The sequence below is a fragment of the Poeciliopsis prolifica genome, unplaced genomic scaffold (assembly GCF_027474105.1).
Source record: "Poeciliopsis prolifica strain line A6 unplaced genomic scaffold, Auburn_PproV2 SCAFFOLD096, whole genome shotgun sequence".
Taxonomy (NCBI): Eukaryota; Metazoa; Chordata; class Actinopteri; order Cyprinodontiformes; family Poeciliidae; genus Poeciliopsis; species Poeciliopsis prolifica.
Genome location: NW_026562471.1, coordinates 55,712 through 77,735, shown reverse-complemented (window position 1 = coordinate 77,735; position 22,024 = coordinate 55,712). Strand labels below are relative to the sequence as shown.

General features: G+C 39.8%; 1 protein-coding gene across 3 annotated transcripts; it reads left to right on the top strand.

The window, feature by feature from the left end:
- The first annotated feature begins 293 nt into the window (after positions 1-293).
- On the top strand, positions 294-21,819 carry preb (prolactin regulatory element binding). Of its 3 annotated transcripts, none has more exons than XM_055023187.1 (10): positions 294-453; positions 2,093-2,259; positions 13,915-14,110; positions 17,908-18,158; positions 18,708-18,788; positions 18,877-19,004; positions 19,080-19,253; positions 20,233-20,305; positions 20,384-20,540; positions 20,628-21,819. In XM_055023187.1, exons 2-10 carry the CDS (start codon positions 2,125-2,127, stop codon positions 20,714-20,716), a joined length of 1,284 nt encoding a protein of 427 aa, XP_054879162.1. In that variant the 5' UTR covers positions 294-453; positions 2,093-2,124; the 3' UTR covers positions 20,717-21,819. The 3 variants fall into 3 exon arrangements, with proteins under 3 accessions (XP_054879162.1, XP_054879161.1, XP_054879163.1); XM_055023186.1 differs by having other exon boundaries at positions 20,381-20,540; XM_055023188.1 differs by lacking the exon at positions 20,628-21,819 and having other exon boundaries at positions 20,424-20,519.
- The last annotated feature ends 205 nt before the right edge of the window (positions 21,820-22,024 follow it).

Sequence of the window (22,024 nt, the reverse complement as noted above, 5' to 3'; positions counted from 1 at the left end):
ATAAATGTTAATATCTCGATGTGAAAAAAAGAAATAAAAACGCTGAAAGTCACCAGTCAAGCTGTGCTGAATGTTGAGCGGAGACTTTGTGGTTTAAACAAGACCCGATGGAAGAATGAAACTAGACTGGCCAAAAGAGCATCGATCATTTGCTGTCGTTTGGGTGGTTGCTCTGTCTTCCGGCTCACACATAACCTCAGTAGATGGCGGTAAAAGGCCCTTAAGCTGGCTTGCAATAAACAGAAGAAGAAAAAGGAGGAAGAAGAAGAAGAACTTCTTGTTGACGTGTAGGTTGGAAAGTAGCTTTAGCATGTATCAAAGTGTTCTCTTTTATTATTAATTATTCAAAAATGAATTCGTTCGGTTTATTGCAAAGGATTTTAACAAAACGCTATTCGAGATAAACAGTAAAAACTGCAAAGGTAGGGAACTTAAGATTCCGTGACAAGATGAGTAAGTACCGTGCAGAAAGTTGTAATTCTGATACATCACTGCAGTGACAGACGGACGAGTTTTTGTGACAGACTCCGATCCTGTAGGTTTATGAAGGCGAGGCGTCATGTTGTTCTGGTCGGGAAGTCGAGCCATTACAATTAGGAGGAATGTAATAAAAAGTTTTCGGAGCATGTGCAATTACATTAATGAATTAACTTCTACCTAAGGTTTACGCATTCTTATTGCCAACGAAAAATCAATTCTCACACCAGGGTTTAAATATATGAGTGCGAAATGTCGTTTTAGATGCGAAATGGAAGTGCTCATTGGATCAGATTGACCGCCATCTTTTCCATACAAAATGAGCATTAAAGTGTAAACTCAAAGACCCCCGTACATCGTTTTTATATACAGCAGATATATTGTTATAATTACAGTTAGTATGTTTCGCCACGTATAAAGTTAAAGTACCTGCCTGTAAACACACTTGCTTGTTAATTGTTTAGCCCTCTCCTTTAACTCTGTCACATTTTCTCTGTATTCTTCGTCGTCCCTGACCTCAAGTCTCAAGTTGTAATATTTCGCATTTAAGTTTTTTTTTTAATCAAAATATGTTCAGTGGATTTATACGTTTTTCAAAGTGTATCATTTTAATCAGTTGTATAATATTTGTTTAATACTCTGAAACCTGTTTTAATTCTGCTTTACAATAGTATTTGTGCAAAAGGTGTAATCAGCCTGAAGGCAAAATGCAGTCACACTGGCTTCAGTTTTGTTTCTTCATGCTTTTTATTTTGTTGACAGATTTCATTGGGCTGCATGGAGGGATTTTTAAGTTGGGTGTTATTTTCAGGTGTGTCAATGGATAAATGTAAACCTGAAACATTGATGTGGTTGGTTTGGCTGATTCAGACGTTTGTAATATTAGCTGGTGTGGCCCCAAAAAACATTGCTGAACTAAGGCTTGATGTTTTCACACTTTGCATGCATCCACACAAACTACTATAGTTAAAAGAAAATATTAAGCAAACTTACAAAAGAAAACAAGAATTTTACAGAATTGCTGCTGAGACCATTTGCATGGATTCAGAACAAAGTGTTCTTTATGCTGTAAAAAAATATGTTGAAACAGAATTTATTTTAGTCGATTAACAGTAAATTGACAGGCAAATAGAAGCACTAGATCAAACCTTTTAGGAGTTTTAAAATTTTGGTCCTTAATCCTCTCCAGGCAGATGTTGCAGATTTGCAACAACTCAGTGCTACTTAGCTATTCTTTGCAAGTAATTTGAGTCTGAGAGGGTTAAAATGAAGCAGTTTTAATTAAATAAAAAATGTTTGCAAAACAATATTAACATGTCTGCTCAGTGTTTAAATATTACCCTGTTTACTGTTTGGCCAAATAGTAAAAAATAACTCTTTAATTATGTATTCATATACAATGGCTAACATGTCCCCTACTTGTTGGTTTTGCACAAATAAAGGAGCTTTCATCATAATATTAATTAATATTATTTTTGCAATTAGCTAGCAAACATTCTGTTCTTTCAAAGAAATCTTCCACTATTACCAAATTTCAATCTTGAAATTTTAGTGTTGTGTTTATTTGTGTCACTGTATGCATAACCAGAAAAGCTTAATGCTGTGTTTTCAACAGGTGTGGTTGAATAAGGACGTCCATGATAAACTATGGGGAAGAAGAAGGTGCTGGATCTGTATAGAGCCCCATTTCCACTGTACACCGTCAAAGTGGATGCCACTACAGGGCTTGTGATAACAGCTGGAGGAGGGGGTCCCTCAAAGACAGGAATAAAAAATGGTGTCGTAAGTACAGATGATCATTTAGATCAGTCTTTCTCAAAGTGTGGGCCGCGGTGTACTCCATGTAAACAACTGTTAATTTCCCATGCGATGCTAAAGTCAGCTTACCAAAGGATTGTGCTTAAAAATAATAAAGGACAAATGGTTTAAGACCAGGTCACTAAAAAGAAACCCAAAAGATACCAGTGGAAAGTTTCTCAGGGTGAGGTCCAGAACTTTTGTTTTTGAAGACTATGATAAACAGCATGCCACATGCATGTAGTTGTAGGTCCAGGGAATGCGGAATGATGGGGAAGAGGTGGTGCACAGAGGCACACCCATGCTCACCAACTGTAATCTTAACACCTAAAATATAAAGTTATTTATATTGGGCTACATAAAATGGCTGAAAGAAAATGTTTGTTTTTGCCAATGCAACTCAAGTTTGTTTTTTCTTCATTATGCTTCTAAATTAGAAATATTCCTTCAATCAGGGATGTCAAACTCATTTGCAGAAGGGGCCAAAATTCAAAACACACTTAAAGTCACGTGCCACCCAGGATAAACATTTATTAAACACACTTAAATTTAATGTTTTTGGGACATAAATATGAATAAAAACAGACAGGAATATTACATTTAAACCTTAAATCACTTATACAGTATTTAAAAAATATCCCGTTAAATTATACAACTTAGAACTTAAACAACTTATTAAAATAACATTCAAATTCCTTTGCTCCTATGTCAATGTATATGTTAAAAAAATAAACTTAAATATCCCAAAATATTTTGCTCTCCTTAAAATATTTCCTGTCAAAAGTAGAAATATGAACATGCTACAAAACCTGGAAATATACATAAAATATGTACTTTTTAGAAATAACAATTCTAATCATTCCGTTTTCTTTGCTCTTATGACTCTGGTCTGATCATTTGCTCTGATCACAGCCAGACACCTGGCATCTTTTTTTGGCAACAAGTTGCTTTATGTTTGGTGTGAAGTCCTGTGTTGTGGAGATTCTCAGGATGGACTGCAGGTGGTCATCAGTGAGACGACTTCTGTGTGCTGTTTTGTTAATCTTCATCACTGAGAAGAGCTTCTCACACAGACATGGGCTCCCAAACATGCACAAGGTTCGAGCCGCATGAAGACGGAGCTGGGGCATTGCTGCAGGGATAGAGTGAATGAACTGTGCGGGCCCTGCAGTGTCATACTTTGCCTTCAGTGTCCCATTTCACTGCAGCTCAATCAGTTCCATCTGAATCTGCACAGGTGCAGTTTCAACATCAATGGCAAATGGGTGGCAAAGCAACTCAAAACTTTTTTTGTGTGCTTCAAAGTCACTAAACCGCCGTGCGAACTCAGCGCGTAGTGCTCAGTTTGTCGGCAAAGTGCGTTTTGGGGAACACAGTTGTGCTGACTTGGTTCAACATTACTTGGCAACAGGGAAAGTGAGGCAAGTTGCACTGTTGCATTTGTGTCTCCCATAAAAGCAGCTTCACTTGAAACGCCTTCACCATGTCATACATGTCAGTGATCCTGCAGTCACGTCCCTGGAGCTGCAGATTTAAGGCGTTAAGATGAGCTATTACGTCAGCCAGGAACGCTAACTCGCACTTCCATCCTTATGTTTTGTCTCAAAGTGCCGTCTTAGATTGAATTCTTTCATTACAGCCACATTAGCGCCACAAATAAGAGACCGGGGTTTACCTGCAATGTCAGTAAACATATAGTCAGCCTCCCATCGGTTATTAAAGGCTCTGTTTTCAGAATCAACTTTTCTCTTCGCCATTGTGAGGGGATCTTCGGCTTCCAGCTATCTGCACGCTATCGTTTAAAGTTTAACATGGAAGACTGACTGTTCCGATGGTCCTTGGGGTACTTGTAGAACTTCGAATGGAATGGTGCTCAGTTTACGCAGTCCATAAGAGCAACCAAAAACTCTGAGTGCCTCTCAGGGCCTGAATGGACACAGGAGATGCGCCGCAAGGCAGCCAAAGCATTGCATTGTGGGATGTGTAGTTCTGTGCAGTATTGTGTTATCAGCGCGGCGAAAAAGGTATACCCTCGACGGCGTTGTTCATATCGACGGGCCATTAATAACAATAATGTAAAATGGTTTCGCGGGCCGGATATGTTTACACGGCGGGCCGAATGTGGCCCCCGGGCCGTGAGTTGGACACGTGCCTTAAATATTATTAGTGCGCAGAACACTAGTAAAGAAAATTTTTTGATTTCCATGTGTTTTCTGAGACTGGAAAGCTTCGAATTCATACTTTCAGAATCTGTAACTCAAAACGTCCAAGTAGACTTGTTCATGGTTTTATTGTGGCTAGTCACATTTACAAAACAAAGCCACCCTTCAGATTCAGAGGAACAAAGACAGTGAATTAAGAGACTATTTTCATTTCAGGTTGTATATATTAAGATGTTGTATTATTGCGGGGGGCAATTACAAGTTAGGTGGTCCTTCAGTGTTTTTAAATGGGGTAAATAACCCTCAGACTAAAAAAAGTTTGAGAAACACTGCTTTAGACTGAAGTCTCAATACTACTGAGCTAGAACAATGTATTGGTGTTAATTGTTGTGAGTCTTAATAGATGCCTGCCATAAAAATGTATGGCAGGCATCTATTGTTCTTCACCTCAAAATAACTGCTGCTTCCTACTACCGTTAATGCGGCCTGTACTGCTGCGTGCCTCCTCACAATATTTATATCAAAACATGCGGCTCGGTCCCGTGAGGGGAGCTATTACTTTTGTTGGCATTTCGAGTAACTGTGGCAACATAATTAACAAAAAAACGAGCCAAATTCAAGTCAAAACAAAAGTCTAACTGACACAAATCAGTGTCAAAATAGAATTTTGTCTCTCCCTCTGAGCTGCTCTTTAGAACTACAGTGACGGTAAAATGTCAGAATTACAAAGATGATACAATCTCATTGCATCTCTGAATAGTGCCGTTTGTCATATCTTATATGCATATCATCTTGAGGTGGCAAAAGCAACAAAAAATCTATTATGCTCTGGACTTAAGATGGAGTACATGCACACATATTCATGACATGCTTTGATTAAATTAATAAGTGTAATTCTAGTACTAAAAAATTAGCTTTATACCAGGCGAGTCTGTCTAACCTGAGAAAGTGAACCTGTACTGGGCTGATTCTATGCCTTCAAATAATTTTAACAATGCTCCTGCAGAAGATTCATAACTTCTAGTTTATTAGTCTGAAACAGGAAGAGGTTTGAAATAACAGTCTGTGTGCTACACCAAAGAGAGATTCATTTGATGAATATTTATAATGTCTAAATTGAAATATCAGGTCAAAGTAGCTACTAATTTTCAGTTTTATTTTCAGGTTTCAAATTCAGTAATACTTTATTAATCCCACCGAAAAATTTAATTAAATTCTACCTCCTCCAGTAATTTGGTTTAATTCTCATTAAGGTTCTGTTCACTATATACTGGATATTTAAGAAAAGTTCAACACAGCAGGTCTGACACATAATAATAAATATTGTTATTAATTTATACTCTCAGAGGAGTCTCTGTTTTATTCAGATTTTTTACGTTTTTCTTACTTTGTTTTTGTGTTTGAAAAACATTGCTCCACATCTCAAATCCATTAACCAGCTACTTTGTGTGTCACACCAGTGCACAAAGCATTGATTATGTTCATGTGATCAGGACCGGCAGAAGCGGTCTTGGCCTGTTTGGCTCCCTGGGCAAACCACCTTTCTGGTGCCAATCCCAGAAACCTCCACTGAGGACCCGTTTGTTTTCCAGAACCAACAGCACAAACTTTGTCATAATATTCACTTGTATCTTATGTGCACAGCAGCAGAGGCTCATTCTGCTTCACTCTGCGCCACACTCCTCTGAGCTTGGTTGCGACGCAAAGTGCACCGATGTGAAATAACACAGCTGATAGAAGTCCACAGACCTGCTGAGGAAAGCTGCTACCAGGGAAACGTATTTTAACCCTAAATGATTCAGCTCCCATCTATCACCTAAAACTTAATGGAGAGCCCAGAGAAGGCACTCTACCCTTTTACAGCTCAAGACCATAGTCTTGGATTTGATCCTCTAAAGCCACCAAAACGGATCCCTTCAACACCATGGCTGCCCCTAGAAATTCTGTCCATGAAAGTAATGAACAAAATCGGTGACACAGGGCAATCGTGGCGGAGTTCAACTTTCACCGTAAAAAAGCCTGACTTACTGCCGGCAATGCAGACCAGACTTTGACACCGGTCATACAGGGACCTAGCAGCCCATATAAAAGAGCCCAGTACCCAATACTATCAGAGATTATGATTAAGTCAATGCCTCCGCTATGAACTTCACCACACGTCACTGGTGTTTAAATCAGGGTCAGCTGGTATAAGTAGCTAGTAAGATCTGATATTTACAATAAATTTGTTAAACAACTTTAAAAAAACAACCTAAAAATAAATACATTTTATAAATAATGTATCACTTTTTTTTAAATTAAATTTTTCATACTGACATACATAGATTAACATAACAGATCAAATTCCCACCCATCCCTCACCATCCCAAATCGGCACATCATAAAGCACTTACAAAGTCAAAACAACGTAAGTACATCATAAAGTGAATACAAGATCTCAACCGTGGCAGGTCTGTCATTAACAATTTTTCATTGAAGGGATTTTAATACAGGATTCCATATTTTCTCAAACAGACTGACTTTTTATCTTCATTGTGATATCTCAGTCTTTCCAGATGCAGAGTGTTTGTTAGTTCCCCCAACCAGAGATCAAATGTGGGCACAGAGTCCTTTTTCCAAAATCAACCTTTTGGCAATCACCGTTTTCTCCTGCTTAGTGGCTGGAGACCCCAATCATTGCAATAAGTGGTTCTGGGTCCCATTTCTTTCCAAAAGCTGTTGGGAAAAAAAATGAAAAATGTTCTTCCAAAATGAGTGAAGCTGAACACATAACCAGAAGGAGTGTGTCAAGTTACCAATAGCCGCTGGCAGCGATTCCAAAATGTATCACATTTTGATAAATTTTCTAAGAAACCTGGTGTCAAATCGCCTGGGGAAAATCCCGGGGTCTTTCCGAAGAGTTGACTTCTGACAGCCTCATTCAGAATTACGACTATCAGGCATGTAGCCATGCCCCCTTGGTTTGCGGCTCATTGGGGCTCACTTTGGTCAGCCCAGGGCCAGCAAGCGTCCACAGGATTCATCAGGATGGACTTGCCTTGAGCTCTGGTGTGTGTGGGCGTGGTTTGGCATAGACTGAGAAGGAGCGATGACGAGCAATATTAGCATAAACACAGTGGATTAATTAGCCTTCTTGCGCCCCAGAAAAGTTGTTGGAGTGAGTTTCTCTTTAAATAAGGTAGGCCTTATTAAAAAATATATTGTATCTTGTTTAATTTTATCAGTGTGATTGTGTCAAGTGTTGGGAAATTAATGCAGGAGAATTCATTTGGACACATCAGAGGCTCTATGCAATTGGTCTTTGGTATGTTTACACGACAGCAGGTTTTCGCCTTATTTTTCAAATTAAAGAAAAAATACATATTCATATATATATATAAATAAATAAAAATCCCTTCTCACCCACCGCGGGTGGTTCTTATCCTCTGAGCTCGGGTCCTCTACCAGAGGCCTGGGAGCTTGAGGGTCCTGCAGTATCTTGGCTGTGCCAAGGACTGCACATTTCTGGACTGAGATGTCTGATGTTGTTCCTGGGATCTGTTGTAGCCACTGCTCCAGTTTGGGGGTTACTGCCGAGGGCCCGATGACCACAGGCACCACTGTGGTCTTCACCTTCCAGGCCCTCTCCAGTTCCTCCCTGAGGCCTGGTATTTCTCCAGTTTCTCCTTTTTCCTGATGTTGCAATCACTTGGTATTGCTACATCTACCACAACGGCTTTCCTCTGATGTTTATCCACTACGACAATGTCTGGTTGGTTCGCCATTACCATTTTATCTGTCTGGATTTGGAAGTCCCACAGGATCTTAGCTCTGGCGTTCTCCACCACCTTTGGGGGTGTTTCCCACTTTGATCTCGGGGTTTCCAGTCCATATTCTGCACAGATGTTTCTGTACACTATACCTGCCACTTGGTTATGTCGTTCCATGTATGCTTTCCCTGCCAGTATCTTGCACCCTGCTGTTATGTGCTGGACTGTCTGGGCCTCCTTGCACAACCTACACCTTGGGTCTTGTCTGGTGTGGTAGATCTGGGCCTCTATTGCTCTGGTGTTTAGGGCCTGTTCCTGGGCGGCCAGGATGAGGGCCTCTGTGCTGTCCTTGAGTCCAGCTTTTTCTAGCCATTGGTAGGATTTACTGATATCAGCCACTTTGGTTATTTGCTGGTGGTACATCCCATGTAGGGGCTTGTCCTCCCATGATGGTATCTCTGGCACCTCAACCTCCGTTCCCTGCTGTCTGAGACATTCACTGAGCACATTGTCTGTTGAGGCTTTGTCCCTGATGTATTTATGGATCTTAGTTGTTTCGTCCTGGACAGTGGTTCTCACACTCACTAGTCCTCTGCCTGGATTTGGGATAGAACCCTCCATGCATGGTTAGTAGCTTTCTAGTCTTAATATCTGTGACTTTTATCTCCTCCTTTGGCCAGCTAATTATTCCAGCAGGGTATCTGATTACTGGCAAGGCATAGCTGTTTATCGCACGGATTTTGTTCTTGCCATTAAGCTGGCTTCTCAGGACTTGCCTTATTCGTTGGAGGTATTTAGCTGTGGCTCCATTCCTTGTGGCCTCATCGAGGTTGCCATTTGCTTGTGGTATACCTAGGTACTTATAACTGTCCTCTATGTCTGCTATTGTTCCTTGTGGGAGTGAGACTCCTTCTGTGCAGATCACCTTCCCCCTCTTTGTGATCAGCCGACCACATTTCTCTAGTCCGAATGACATCCCAATGTCCTTGCTGTAGATCCTGGTGGTGTGGATCAGTGAGTCGATGTCTCGCTCACTCTTGGCATACAGCTTGATGTCATCCATGTATAGAAAGTGACTGATGTTGGCCCCATTTTTGAGTCGGTATCCGTAGCCAGTCTTGTTGATAATTTGGCTGAGGGGGTTCAGGCCTATGCAGAACAGTAGCAGGGACAGAGCATCTCCTTGATATATGCCACATTTGATGGACACTTATGCAAGTGGTTTGCAGTTGGCTTCAAGGGTGGTTTTCCACAGCCTCATCGAGTTTGCAATGAAGGCTCTCAGAATCCTGTTGATGTTATACATCTCTAGGCATTCAATGATCCAAGTATGCGGCATTGAGTCATAGGCTTTCTTGTAATCGATCCAAGCCATGCACAGGTTGGTGTGTCGGGTTTTGCAGTCTCGGGCAAACTGTGCGGTCTACGAGGAGTTGGTGTTTGGCTCCTCTGGTATTTACACCGATACCCTTCTGTGCCGTGCTCATGTGTTTATCCATGTGTTTGCTTATCTTGGCCGCTATGATGCCTGACATGAGCTTCCAGGTTGTGGAGAGGCAGGTTATTGGTCGGTAGTTGGGTGGGACTGGACCCTTTGATGGATCCTTCTGGATTAGGATTGTCCGCCCTTCAGTTAACCATTCAGGGTGAGTCCCACTTTGTAGCAGCTGGTTCATTTGGCAGGCACCAACAACCTTGCGGTCACAGCTCCGATAAGCCGCTTTGACAATGGAGGCACAGAACATGGTCGAACTCAGACTCAATGTTCCTCACCTCCCCAGGAATGTGTTCAAAGTTCTGCTGGAGAAGGGAGTTAAAGCCCCAACTCACAGGAGACCCTGACAGACATTCCCAGCAGACCCTCACAAAATGTTTGGGCCTGCGAGGTCTGACCAGCATCCTCCCCCATCACCAGAGCCAACTCGCCACCAGGTAATTGTCAGTGGACAGCTCCGCACCTCTCCTCACCTGAGTGTCCAAGACATTTGGTCGCAGATTTCACTGTCATTGCCCACATGGGCGTTGAAGTCCCCCAACAGAACAAGAGAGTCCGCATCCCAGCGAGAGAACAGGAGGGGCACAGTCCAGTACTCCCTCCAAGTACTCCAAGAAGGGTGGGTAATCTGAACTTTTGTCCGGCCTGTAAGCACAAACAGTCAGAACCCGTCCCGCCACCAATACGCTGAGGGAGGATAATCTGTCGTTCACCAGGGTAAACCCCAACGTACAGGCACCGAGATGGGGGACAACAAGTATGCCCACTCCTGCCCTGCGCCTATCACCTTGTCAATGTCAAATTTATGTATATAGCACTTTAAAACAGGTATAAAACTGCACCAAAGTGCTGCACAGGAACGACAGTAACACAAATAGATAAAACAGAATATCAAAAAATTGCTTCAGTTAAAAGCCAACGAATAAAAATGAGTTTTGAGAAGCGATTTAAAATGATCCAGGCTGCAAGCATATCTAATCTGAAAAGGCAAATTGTTCCATAAATTAGGAGCAACAACAAAAAGCCCGATCTCCTTTCCTTAGTCGGTCTGAGGGACTGGAAGTAAAAGCTGATTGTTTGATCTGAGCGTTCTGGACACAGACTGAAATTTTAAAAGGTCCTGGAGATAAGGGGGAGCTAACCCATTTAAAACTTTATAAGTTAATAAAAGAATCTTAAAATCTATTCTATACATAACAGGCAGCCAGTGTAATTGACCAGCGTAGGCCTTATATGGTCATGCTTCCTGGTTCCTGTAAGAAGCCGTGCTGCTGCATTCTGGATCATTTGAAGTTGATGAATCTGTGATTTAACCATGCCACTATATAAAGAATTACAATAATCCAGACGAGTGGTAATGAAGGCATGGATCAGTCCTTCAAAGTCCTTAAAACAAAAATAAGATTTGATTTTTGCTAAAATCCATAGGTGATAAAAACTCGATTTAACGACAGAAACTAACTTGTTTATCGAGCTTTAAACAGCTATCAAAAGTAAAGCCAAGATTCCTAACTGAGGTCTCACAAAATTGAGATAAAGAACCCAGAATCTGATCTGGTTTTGTAGGGTAAAGACTTTGGCCAAATAATATAACTTGAGTTTTTCTTTGATTTAGGTGAAGAAAGTTTTGTCCCATCCAAGATTTAACTTCAGTCAAACAATCTGTCAATAGCTGAAGAGATTCATTATTTCCATTTTTTAGTTTAAAGGGCATATAAATCTGGACGTCATCTGCAAAGCAATGAAAGGAAACGTTAAATTTATGAAATATCTGACCTAGAGGCAATAAATATAAAATGTACAAAATGGGACCTAAAATTGAGCCTTGGGGGATGCCATACTTTAAAGGTTTGGCCCCAGAATAGCAGTGGTCAAGATTAACTGTGAAAGTTCTGTTTTCTAAATAAGATTTGAACCATTCAAATACTGGGCCTCTCAGGCCAACACAATGTTTTAATCTGTTTAAAAGAATCTGATGATCAACAGTGTCAAATGCAGCGCTCAGATCTAAAAGTAATAAAACCGCAACATTGCCTGAATCAACTGTTAAAAGAAGGTCATTATAAACTCGAAGCAAAGCTGTTTCAGTGCTATGAGCAACTTTAAACCCAGACTGGAATTTCTCAGTTATATTATTGATTTTTAGATAGAATTCAAGCTGAATATAAACCAATTTTTCAAGGACCTTAGATAAAAAAGGGAGTTTAGAAATGGGCCTAAAATTTGCTAGCACACTTGAGTCCAGATTGGGGTTTTTAAGAAGGGGTTTAACCACAGCATGTTTAAGTATTGATGGGACACAACCTGACTGCAATGAGGCATTTATCACCATTAGGATATATAGGCTAGAAGTAAGAAAAACGTCTTTTATCAAACGAGTAGGAAGACAATCCAAAGGATAATTTGATGGCTGCAGATGTTTAATAACTGAAGTCAGTTCTTCTAAAGAAACTGGTTGAAAATGCTCCAGAATAGCTGTGCATTGCGGCATTTCATGGGAATCTAAAGCTACTCGGGTATTTGAGCCTCTAAGAGCTACAATTTTTTCAGTGAAGAACTTAGAGAAAGCCTCACAAAGTTCAACAGAGGCTAAAGGGCCAGATGTAGTCAAAGGATTAACAATCCTATCCAGAACACTAAAAAGGACTTGAGGCCTATGCTTATTCAAAGCTACAAGATTAATGAAATATTTAGATTTTGCTAATTTAACATTATTCTGATAATTAAATAAACAGTCTTTTAAAATTTCAAACGAAACCTGCAATTTATCTTTTTTCCATCTCCTCTCAGCACGCCTACATTCCCGTCTGAGTGCACGAGTGCTTTCATTGAGCCACGGCTCCAAACGTTTCTTATTTGTAGTTTTTATAGTTTTCAAGGGAGCTACCGTATTTAGAGCATTTAAGCATGTGTTGGTAAAATTTAAAATAAGAGCTTCAACATCCAGATCGCTATCAGTAGGGAACGCAGTATTAACAATGACTGCATTTAGCTGAAGAGCAGTTTCAGAATTTATAGTATTAGAAAGTAGGACTTTAGTATTGTTTGTATCCACAGAAGATGAAATATTAACAGAAAATAAAATGGGCAAATGATCAGAAATGAAGGTCTGAAAAATTTCAGTAATGTCCAAACAAAGTCCATGTGATAAGACCAAATCCAAAGTATGTCCCTTTAAGTGTGTTGGCCCAACCACAGATTGTGTCAAATGGAATGAATCAATCAAGTCCAAAAAGTCCTTCACCAGAGGTTTATCTGGAAAGCATACATGTATATTAAAATCACCTACAATTAAAATATGATGGGCAACTTCAGAGTGAAAGTATGTCCAGCCCCTCTCAAGGGGAGTGGTTTCAGAACCAGAGCCATGCGTCAAGTTGAGACCAACTATTTCTAGCTGGAACCTCTCAACCTCACACACTAGCTCCGTTCCCACCAGAGGGGTGACATTCCATGTCCCAAGAGCCAGCTTCTGCAACCGAGGATCGGACCACCAGGGCCCTCTCCCTCGGCCACCAACCATCCCACTCTTCACCCGACCCCTTTGGTGGTGGGCTCATGGGAACCCATCTCTCCTCTTTGGGCTAAGCCCAGTCGGGCTCCATGAGTAAAAGGCCGGCCACCAGGTGCTTTCCATCATGCCCCACCTCCAGGCCTGGCTCCATTGAAGCCCCAGACAGTATTGCTTCTGGGATCATTGGGGCACTCAAACCCCTCCACCACAAGAAGGTGGCAGCCCAAGGAGAGGATCATGTTAACAGTATTTACCAATAAAGGGAGGTAATTTGTGGAAAGGACTGTCAAAAAGTAGTCCATACTATTTTTACAGTTTTACTACACTCTGCTAGTTATTCTATATCATGTCTCAAGCATCTGCACCATTCCTTGATACTGCATGTACGCCACCAAAAAAGGTTTTGTACTAAGTAGTATTATATTAACATTAATTTGTGTGTGAATAGGATGATTGTGTGGAAAGTTCTTTGAATGCCTAGCAAGATCAGCTTAAATCAGTGAATTTATTTAGTACCACTTCACAACAGATCATCTCAAGACACTTAAAAAAAATGTCTGAACTGCACTATAAGTTCAGTCTGTTTTATTTGTACATTTTAATTGTACGTATCTCTAGGTTTATTTCTAGTAAATTCTCATTCATTTTAATATAACTTTGCACAGACCCCTAATGACAGAATGCAAATCTGATTTCATCAGTAGAAAACTTGTCTTTCAGCATTTCCTGGATGTGCAGATGGTTGGAAAAAATCAGTACAGCTCCAGTCTTCTTCACTCTCATGATACGGACACACGTGCCACTATAAACATGGCTATTGGGGATGGTGTGATTGCTGCTGGACAGGATGGCAAGTGCAGCATCATGAAGTTTAAACTCTGCCTGCAGAAAGAAGAAAATGCTACGCATAGAGATGGTATGGTTTACAACTTTCTGAAGATTACTTGCTCTTTTAAAAAGACAGTTAAAACATACTTTGAACTAAAGGATTGCTTTTGTTTTTTTCTTTTGTGTGTGTTGTTTTTCCTTGATCAGTTTTTAAAACACCACACATCTGCTGTCAGGGCTCAAAAATTATAAGCCACCATATATGATGGTTTGTAATCTGATTCAAAGTTAGCCAGAGTCTTTAGTGTGACATTTTAAATAATTTTAACCTTAACTCAAATTTGGTTCACTAAAAGCTAAGACTTTAGAAACATTATTATTGAAGTTAAACAAACCGTGCCATATCTACATGCCTGTATTCCTCTCATAAATGGATCTATTTATTTTAAAAGACTCAGTGGAGCAAAGGCAACAGCCTTACATGCATCCTTTACATTGGTGTATAGTAAATCAATGATCTTGTTTTTCCTGGTGGGACAGTTGACAACCAGGTGAAAAATAGCCAGAGTGAAATCCAGGGTAACATGATTAAAATCTCTAGATATTATTATTAGGGCCTCAGGGTGTTGTGACACGTTGTATCCTTTGACAGATAGCAGCTGGCTCCGCCCTCAGAAGAATGTAAACACAAATGGAGATCACGTGACTGAACTCTCGAGGAAGATGGTAGGGACGTAGGCTGACAGCTAACAACTGTGCCTTGACTGTGACATGGCTAGGGTTACGTAGATGATCAAACTGCCACCCCTTCTTTTTCCACATGCAAGACAATTTTTTGGTCCATCTCTGGATGGCAAAGTCTATCCATATTTTTTGAAAAGATGCATATCTCTTGTAGGGTTGCTCCAATCAGGGTTTTTGCTGCCGATACGATAACCCATGAAGCGATATCTGCCAATCACCAATCTTTGCCAATCGCCTGGGATGGCTGTTAATTTTTAGATTTAGGTATAAATGACACTATGTTATGTGGCAAAATGTATAACATATCTGGCAATAAATTCACCTAATTTAAACATAGATATATTTTAGACATATCGAAAATCTTTTAAGTTACATGCGGCAGCTTTAAACAGATGTTCTGTGTGAGAGTTTACAGGCTGGTGGAGGTTGAGCAGCACTCCGTCTGTAAACTATTACTACCAGTAGTGCGTAGCGGTGGTCCAAGAGCAAGAGCAGAAACAGCGTTTTACACCACCAGTCCTTAAACTTGAGTTGTTTTTTGGGTTATTTGTTTAGCTTTCTTACCATCGTACTAATCCGGGTGAGTGTTGGTAGCTGTGTGTTGCTTTACCTGCTCTCTGGCCGCTCTGGATGTCCTTTTTTCCAGCAGTGAGCTGAGCCTCGATATAGGAAAACTCCATCAAGTGTTTGTTTTTTAAATGCCATGTTATGGTAGATTCATTGTGTTGATGCATTGAACCTGCCTATTCACTCAGAGCATTATAGTTCCACACAACAGGATTTGTTGCCGCAGGGTTGCGCCATCTAAAGGAAAGAGGAAATAAGCTGCACATGCAGACTGCGAAGTGAGGTAAATGTGATCGGTTTTGGTGATCAACAACAAGAGACAGTGATCAGCGATCACCAACCATACACTTTTCCAAGGAAATCAGCCGATTATAATCGATGGCTGATCGATCGGCACACCTCTACTTTCTAGTTAATATTTTGGAATGATAGCCTCCCCAAAATGGTAGCTGAGTCATATCAACTCATGAAGTTAACAACCCCTTTGGACAAATTCTGTTTTTTGAGACTAGTGTATGCCTAGTTTAAGCTCATGTTATGGGCATTTGTTAAAATTCTATAATATAGTGTTTAGTATCATCTTAAAGGGGACTCTTTGGTTTCATTTAAGTCAGATTTTGAGTCTCTGACCAACACAGAGGTCACTAGAATTTGTTAAACCAAAAATAATAAACATTTTTCCACACTTTTTGACTAAACTAGATAATTCAGGGGCATCAAGGACAGAAAAGTTGACAGCTAATATATTCAACTGACTTTAAAGATTCAGAAAACGTGTAATATACCTGTGCTGTCTGTCTGTGGGAGGCGATTCTGAGCTGTAATTTGAAGTCACAGTCTTACACTATAACCTTAATAGGTATCTTAAAAAACCCTTTTCACCCAAGGTAGGGTTAGGGTTAGAGACGGTTAGAGAAAGTAGTTTCTTGGGTTTTCTTTTTTCCATGCCCTCTTACGGTCTCTGTATTAATTAGCACATTTTCAGGACCCCTGTTTTTGCTAAGAATATTGATTGATGCAAAGAAAATGCACAGCTATATACGAATAGACAATGATCAATGAATGTATGCTGAAGTAAATCCAAACCTGTTAAACTAAATAATAATTTTATAATAAAAACACCAAAGGAACTGGACCTGGTGTCTCTGGACTAGCGTTGCAGTGGCACCAATGTGGCTTCATTTGTTTAGTTGCGGGGCCGTTGGCCAAGGTTCCAGGTTACCTTGTATGCTCTCTTTTCTGATTTCCCTTCACAACTCCTACCTACTCTTTTCTTTCTCTCTTTTCCCTGCTCTTTTCCAACTCTGTGTCCATTGCAGTTGAAATAAACCCAAAGCAATTTCTAATAAATAAATACACACTCACCACCCACTTTATTAAGTACACCTTCCTAGTACTGGGTTGGACCCCCTTTTGCCTTAAGAATCCTTCATGGCAGAGATCCAACAAGTTGCTGGAAACATTCCTGGTCCATAATGACATGATAGCATCAGGCAGTTGCTGCAAATTTGTCGGCTGAACATCCTTTATGCAATCTCAAGTTCCATCACATCCCAAAGGTTCTCTATTGGATTGAGATCTGATGACTGTGGAGGCCATTCGAGTTTAGTGAACTCGTTGTGTCCCAAGAAACCAGTCTGAGATGATTTATAACATGGTGTGTTATCCTGCTGGAAGTACCCATCAGAAGATGGTTACACTGTGGTCATAAAGAGATGGACATGGTTAGCAACAATACTCAGGTAGTCTGTGGTGTTGACATGATGCTCAATTGGTACTAATGGACCCAAAGTGTACCAGGAAAATATCCCCACACCACTGAACCACCAGAACCCTGAACCATTGATACAAAGCAGGATGGGTCCATGCTTTCATGTTGTTGATGCCAAATTCTGACCCCGCCATCTGAAGGTCACAGCAGAAATCAAGACTCATCAGAACAGGCAACATTTTTCCAATCCTCTATCGTCCAATTTTGGTGAGCCTGTGTCAATTGTAGCCTCAGTTTCCTGTGTTCAGCTGACAGTGACACCCGGTGTGGTCTTCTGCTGCTGTAGCCCATCCGCCTCAAGGGTCAATGTGCTGACTTCTGGCATCAACAAGGCATTTGCGCCCACAGAATTGCTACTCACTGGATATTTTCTCTTTTTCTAACCATTCTCTGTAAACACTAGAGATGGTTTTGTGTGAAAATCCCAGTAGATCAGTAGTTTCTGAAATACTCAGATCAGCCCATCTCGCACCAACAACCACGCCACGATCAAAGTCACTGAAGTCACCTTTCTTCCTCGTTCTGATGCTCAGTTTGAACTGCAGCAGATCATTTTGGCCATGTCTACATGCCTAAATGTATTGAGTTGCTGTCATGATTGATTTAACATTTGCGTCAATAAGCAGTTGGACAGGTGTACCTAATAAAGTGCCCAATGAATGTGTGTATATGTTCATATAGGTATGTAATCTGCTGCAGCTGTATAGTATATATTACCTCACCTTGATTCCAGGCATTGCAAAATCTTCAAAACATCATATTGTGTTATTTGTCTTATGTTAAGACTGTGATTTCTGCTATAGGTAACACCCTTGAACTAAGCAATGCCAGACAGAGATGTGGGAAAGCTGGCAAAGGTAATCTCAAGAAGCGTTCTACTGCTGGAGACGTGTCGGATACTAGGAATGAGACGGTTCAGATCACAGTGACCAATATAGCTGAAGTGCTCTCAGACCTGAACCCACATGACCCCCTTCAGAAAGTTGTTAGGTTCAGTCCTGACATGAACCTTCTGTTGACTGGAGGCACCGATGGATACATCAGAGTTTGGGAGGTAAACTTTGATCAGTTTTTAAATATAAAAATATTCCCACATTAGCCAGCTGACATTTTTATGTTTTGGAATCTGCTTAAGGTTATCAGAAACAAATAAAAAAATATTTTAGTTTTTCAAAGAATGATATTTCACTGGTCCTTCCTACTACTACACTAATATTCAGCATGTTTTGGGGTTTTTCCCCCCATCTTCCAGTTTTTTTCTTAATTTAGCCCAAAACATTTTCAAAACTTGCCTTTTAGTTCATGGAATCATATGAAACATTTGAAAATCAGACAACAGCTTATCTTTATTCATTTATTGTCCAATCTACCAATAGCAACAAATTCAAACTATTCAGATAAAGAATAAAACTAAAAAGTATTCTTCAAGTTTCTTTTGCTGACACAACAAAAATGTTTAATAGTTATGCATTTACTGACAATGGTATCAATAATGTAAATAATAATAAACATTAAATATGTTAAGCAAGTTTCTGTATAAACCTTGTAGATCCCTGAGTGGTGTGGTTTTGTTTTGACCTTGTCACTTTGGATGTTTTTTAAGTTTCCATCCCTAGAGAAAAAGTTTGACTTTAAAGCACATGAAAAGGAGATTGAAGATTTGGATATGAGTACAATAAGCAAGGTGAACTATCAATTGCTCTCAATATAAATGTAATGAATGTTCAAAATAAATGTTCATTCATTTTATGTTTTATGTTTCCCTCTTGCAGCAACTTGTGACTGTGGGGCGAGACTTTGTATGCAATGTGTGGAGAAACAACCAACTGGTTACAAGTCTGAACTGGCTTGAAACCATGCCTCAAATTGCTGAAAAGACTTATCGATATATGGCCTGCAGGTAGGATGATAAGGAAATGGGAGAAGGGTTTCTTCTCTTCAAAGGCCCATCTAAGTTATTTTGGTGTCTTTTTAGGTTTGGAAATGGTGAAGATGAGAAAGATTCCATAAGGCTTTACACAGTTCAAATCCCTCATAAAAGAGACAAAAAACCTCCTCCGTGCTATATCACCAAGTGGGATGGCAAGATCTTACTTCCAATGTTAACATCTCCATGTGGTACTGAAGTCATCTCCTGTCTGGCTGTGAGGTAATTGAACCAGAACCAGAAGATGAAGATTAAAAGTTGGGAAAAAAAGTTTTTCATCAATATCATAAGTATGATATTGTTCACATACGGACATTTTGCGCATGCCGACAACATTGAAGGACAGAAAGACTATACTTTCACATGTACGGCAGAGTAATTCCGTCAACTCAATGAAATTTGGAAAGATAGATATTATTAATTTAGTGCTATACTGCACAGTAAAGGGAAAACCCGTTGAGAAAAACCACCTTTTTCTCTCCCTCTGTAACAGCCAAGCTACACGAAGACTCGTTGCGTTTAGCTTCCCCTATGTACCGTATGGACAGTTCGCTGTCTTTGTCTCTTACTCTGCAGTTGTGGAGTCACCGCGTGTGGTATCATGAGCGCCCCCTGCCGTGAGGCAAGAAAACTGCTTGCCTCACCTCGAATCTGTTCTCTGCCGTTTCTGATCGCCCTTCAGCACATGAATCACGTTACACACACAGTTGGAGACAACGCACACTGTACATTATTTACATAAGATAAATGATGGAAAATCAGTTTATATCTGAAAACTTCTTAAACTATTTTATTGGCGACGTACAGACAGGAGGAACATGCTCTCACCGAGGGGCAGCGAGCGCAGTTAACAGGTTGATCAGTCCAAGGTGAGGCTCAGCTCACTGCTGTGCTTCTGAGCATTTGAAAGGGAAAATGCAAAAATTTGTTGATTTTGAAGAAAAAATAATCTGAAATGGTGTAGATAAATGAAAAATAAATACTTCACAGTACAAAACACAATATGGAAATAACAATATGAATTATCTTATGCTCACAATATTCTTCCATGATGACACACCGCATGACTCACACAAATACATACACACACATATATGTCTGTGTGTATGTATATGTGTTTGTGTGTACATACAGAAAGTAGATGAATGAAGCATTTGAGGATGGCAGATGAAAAATGTAATCTTTGACTTTTCTGTAACAGTGACTCTGGGAGGTTTCTTGGCCTTGGAACAGTAACTGGATCAGTAGCAGTTCATGTTGCTTTTTCTCTACAGGTAACATAAACATCATAGTAACCTTAACATATAAAGTGTATGCATAAAAGTTTATTTGCATGTTAATTTTTGCAGAAGCTGTACTATGTTCATGAGTCACATGGCATTGTTGTGACAGATGTAGTCTTTCTGCCCAACTTGATGAAAGGCCAAAATATCAAAGGAAACAACAAAGCAGCATTGCTGAGTGTAGCTGTGGATAGTCGATGTCAAGTACACACTGTCTCCAAAGAAAGTGAGTCTGGCATTTACATTGTTTTATTTAAAATGCATATAGCAGAGCTTCTCATTTTTTACTGTAATTTTTTTCCTTTTATCTTAGGGCCTATCCCTCCCTGGCTTTTCTTCTGTGGCCTCATCATCGTGGGAGTGCTCTTAATTTTGCAGAACCTTTTTCCAGTGTTGCTCTAAATGATGCATATTATCTGTGATTAAAAGACCTCTGACAAATTGTCAGCATCAGCAGCTACTGCTTTAACAGTTTTCAAAAGGATCAAACCCAAACAACTGTATACTGAGTACATTTTTTGTTCTGTGAATATGGTTCAGATTCACTTTACTTTTTGAGAAAGAGGCTTTATGAATGTGTTCATGAAGTTGTATAATTTGTACAAAATGTAAAGGGATTTTTTTCCCACATGTGTAGAAACACACACACAATAACCACTTTGAATGTTTTCCATTATTGTAGAGATTTGATTTTGAAAGGAGAAATATCAATTAGATGGGAAATATCAATTAGAGGACAGCAGCTCTCCAGGACTGGACTTGAGCACCCCTGATTTAGATTCTACAACAAGTTATTGAAGATGGTCATGGCTGTTTTATAAGGAAAGATGCAGCGCTCTGTATTGCACTGAATCGAAAGAACAGACCCAGCCTTCTTTATCAGGCTGTTGAGCCCAGTTAAGATGGCTGAATCACAATGTTTAGAGTTTAATTGAGAGTGGGAGATCTGTGGCACCAAACCTCTCTGTAAATTGGGCATGTCTTTGGTACAAACATGTTTTTCCGGTAAGAATATGACCTAAATGTCAGTTTATTCACATGAGAACAGTGTTGTGTTGAAAAAGCTTCTGCAATTGTAACGAAATCTAAGATTTCTTCACTAAACATTTTCTGTTCAGTTTCTATTGAACCAAAACACAGCAAAAGCTGAAGAACAGCAACAGCCGTTTGTATCCTAACTTCCCGTTTGAATTCTGATGCATTTGGTTTGAAGCAAAATGTATTAACTGTCAGCGCAAAGGCAATGGATAAAACAGCAATATCAAAAGAGGACTGGATATAAAGAAGATATCCTCCTAAAATGAATCTTATTAGCAGCCCACTTGATAAAGACAAAAGGAAAGTTTATCATGTAAGCACTTGTTTTCAGTATTGTGTGAATTAAACTGCATTTGTTTAATTGTGAATTTTAACTTAAAATAACTTTTATAAATTAATTTTAGTTTTCTTATATAACTAAAGTATGTAAAGTATACTTTAATTATACTTCAGTGGTTTGATTACAATATCTTTGTTTATGACCAATTTTTCAAATACCCTCAACTCTGCAATAGTCTATTAAAAGCCTTTCTGTCAAACGGCGGTCCTCCAAAATGCAATTGAACAATTACAGAGCCAATGTGGGTCATTCTGAAATGGACAATGGCAGTGTCTACCATCACAATAGTAAAAAAGTACTTGACTGAATACTAGGACTTTTTTGGTGACAAA

Excerpts from the sequence above, each read along its gene's own strand:
- preb (XM_055023186.1), top strand. The coding sequence starts at position 2,125 with ATGGGGAAGAAGAAGGTGCTGGATCTGTATAGAGCCCCATTTCCACTG. Across the intron at positions 19,005-19,079 it reads TATCGATATATGGCCTGCAG|GTTTGGAAATGGTGAAGATG; the intron begins GTAGGATGATAA and ends GTGTCTTTTTAG. Across the intron at positions 20,541-20,627 it reads ACACACTGTCTCCAAAGAAA|GGCCTATCCCTCCCTGGCTT; the intron begins GTGAGTCTGGCA and ends CTTTTATCTTAG.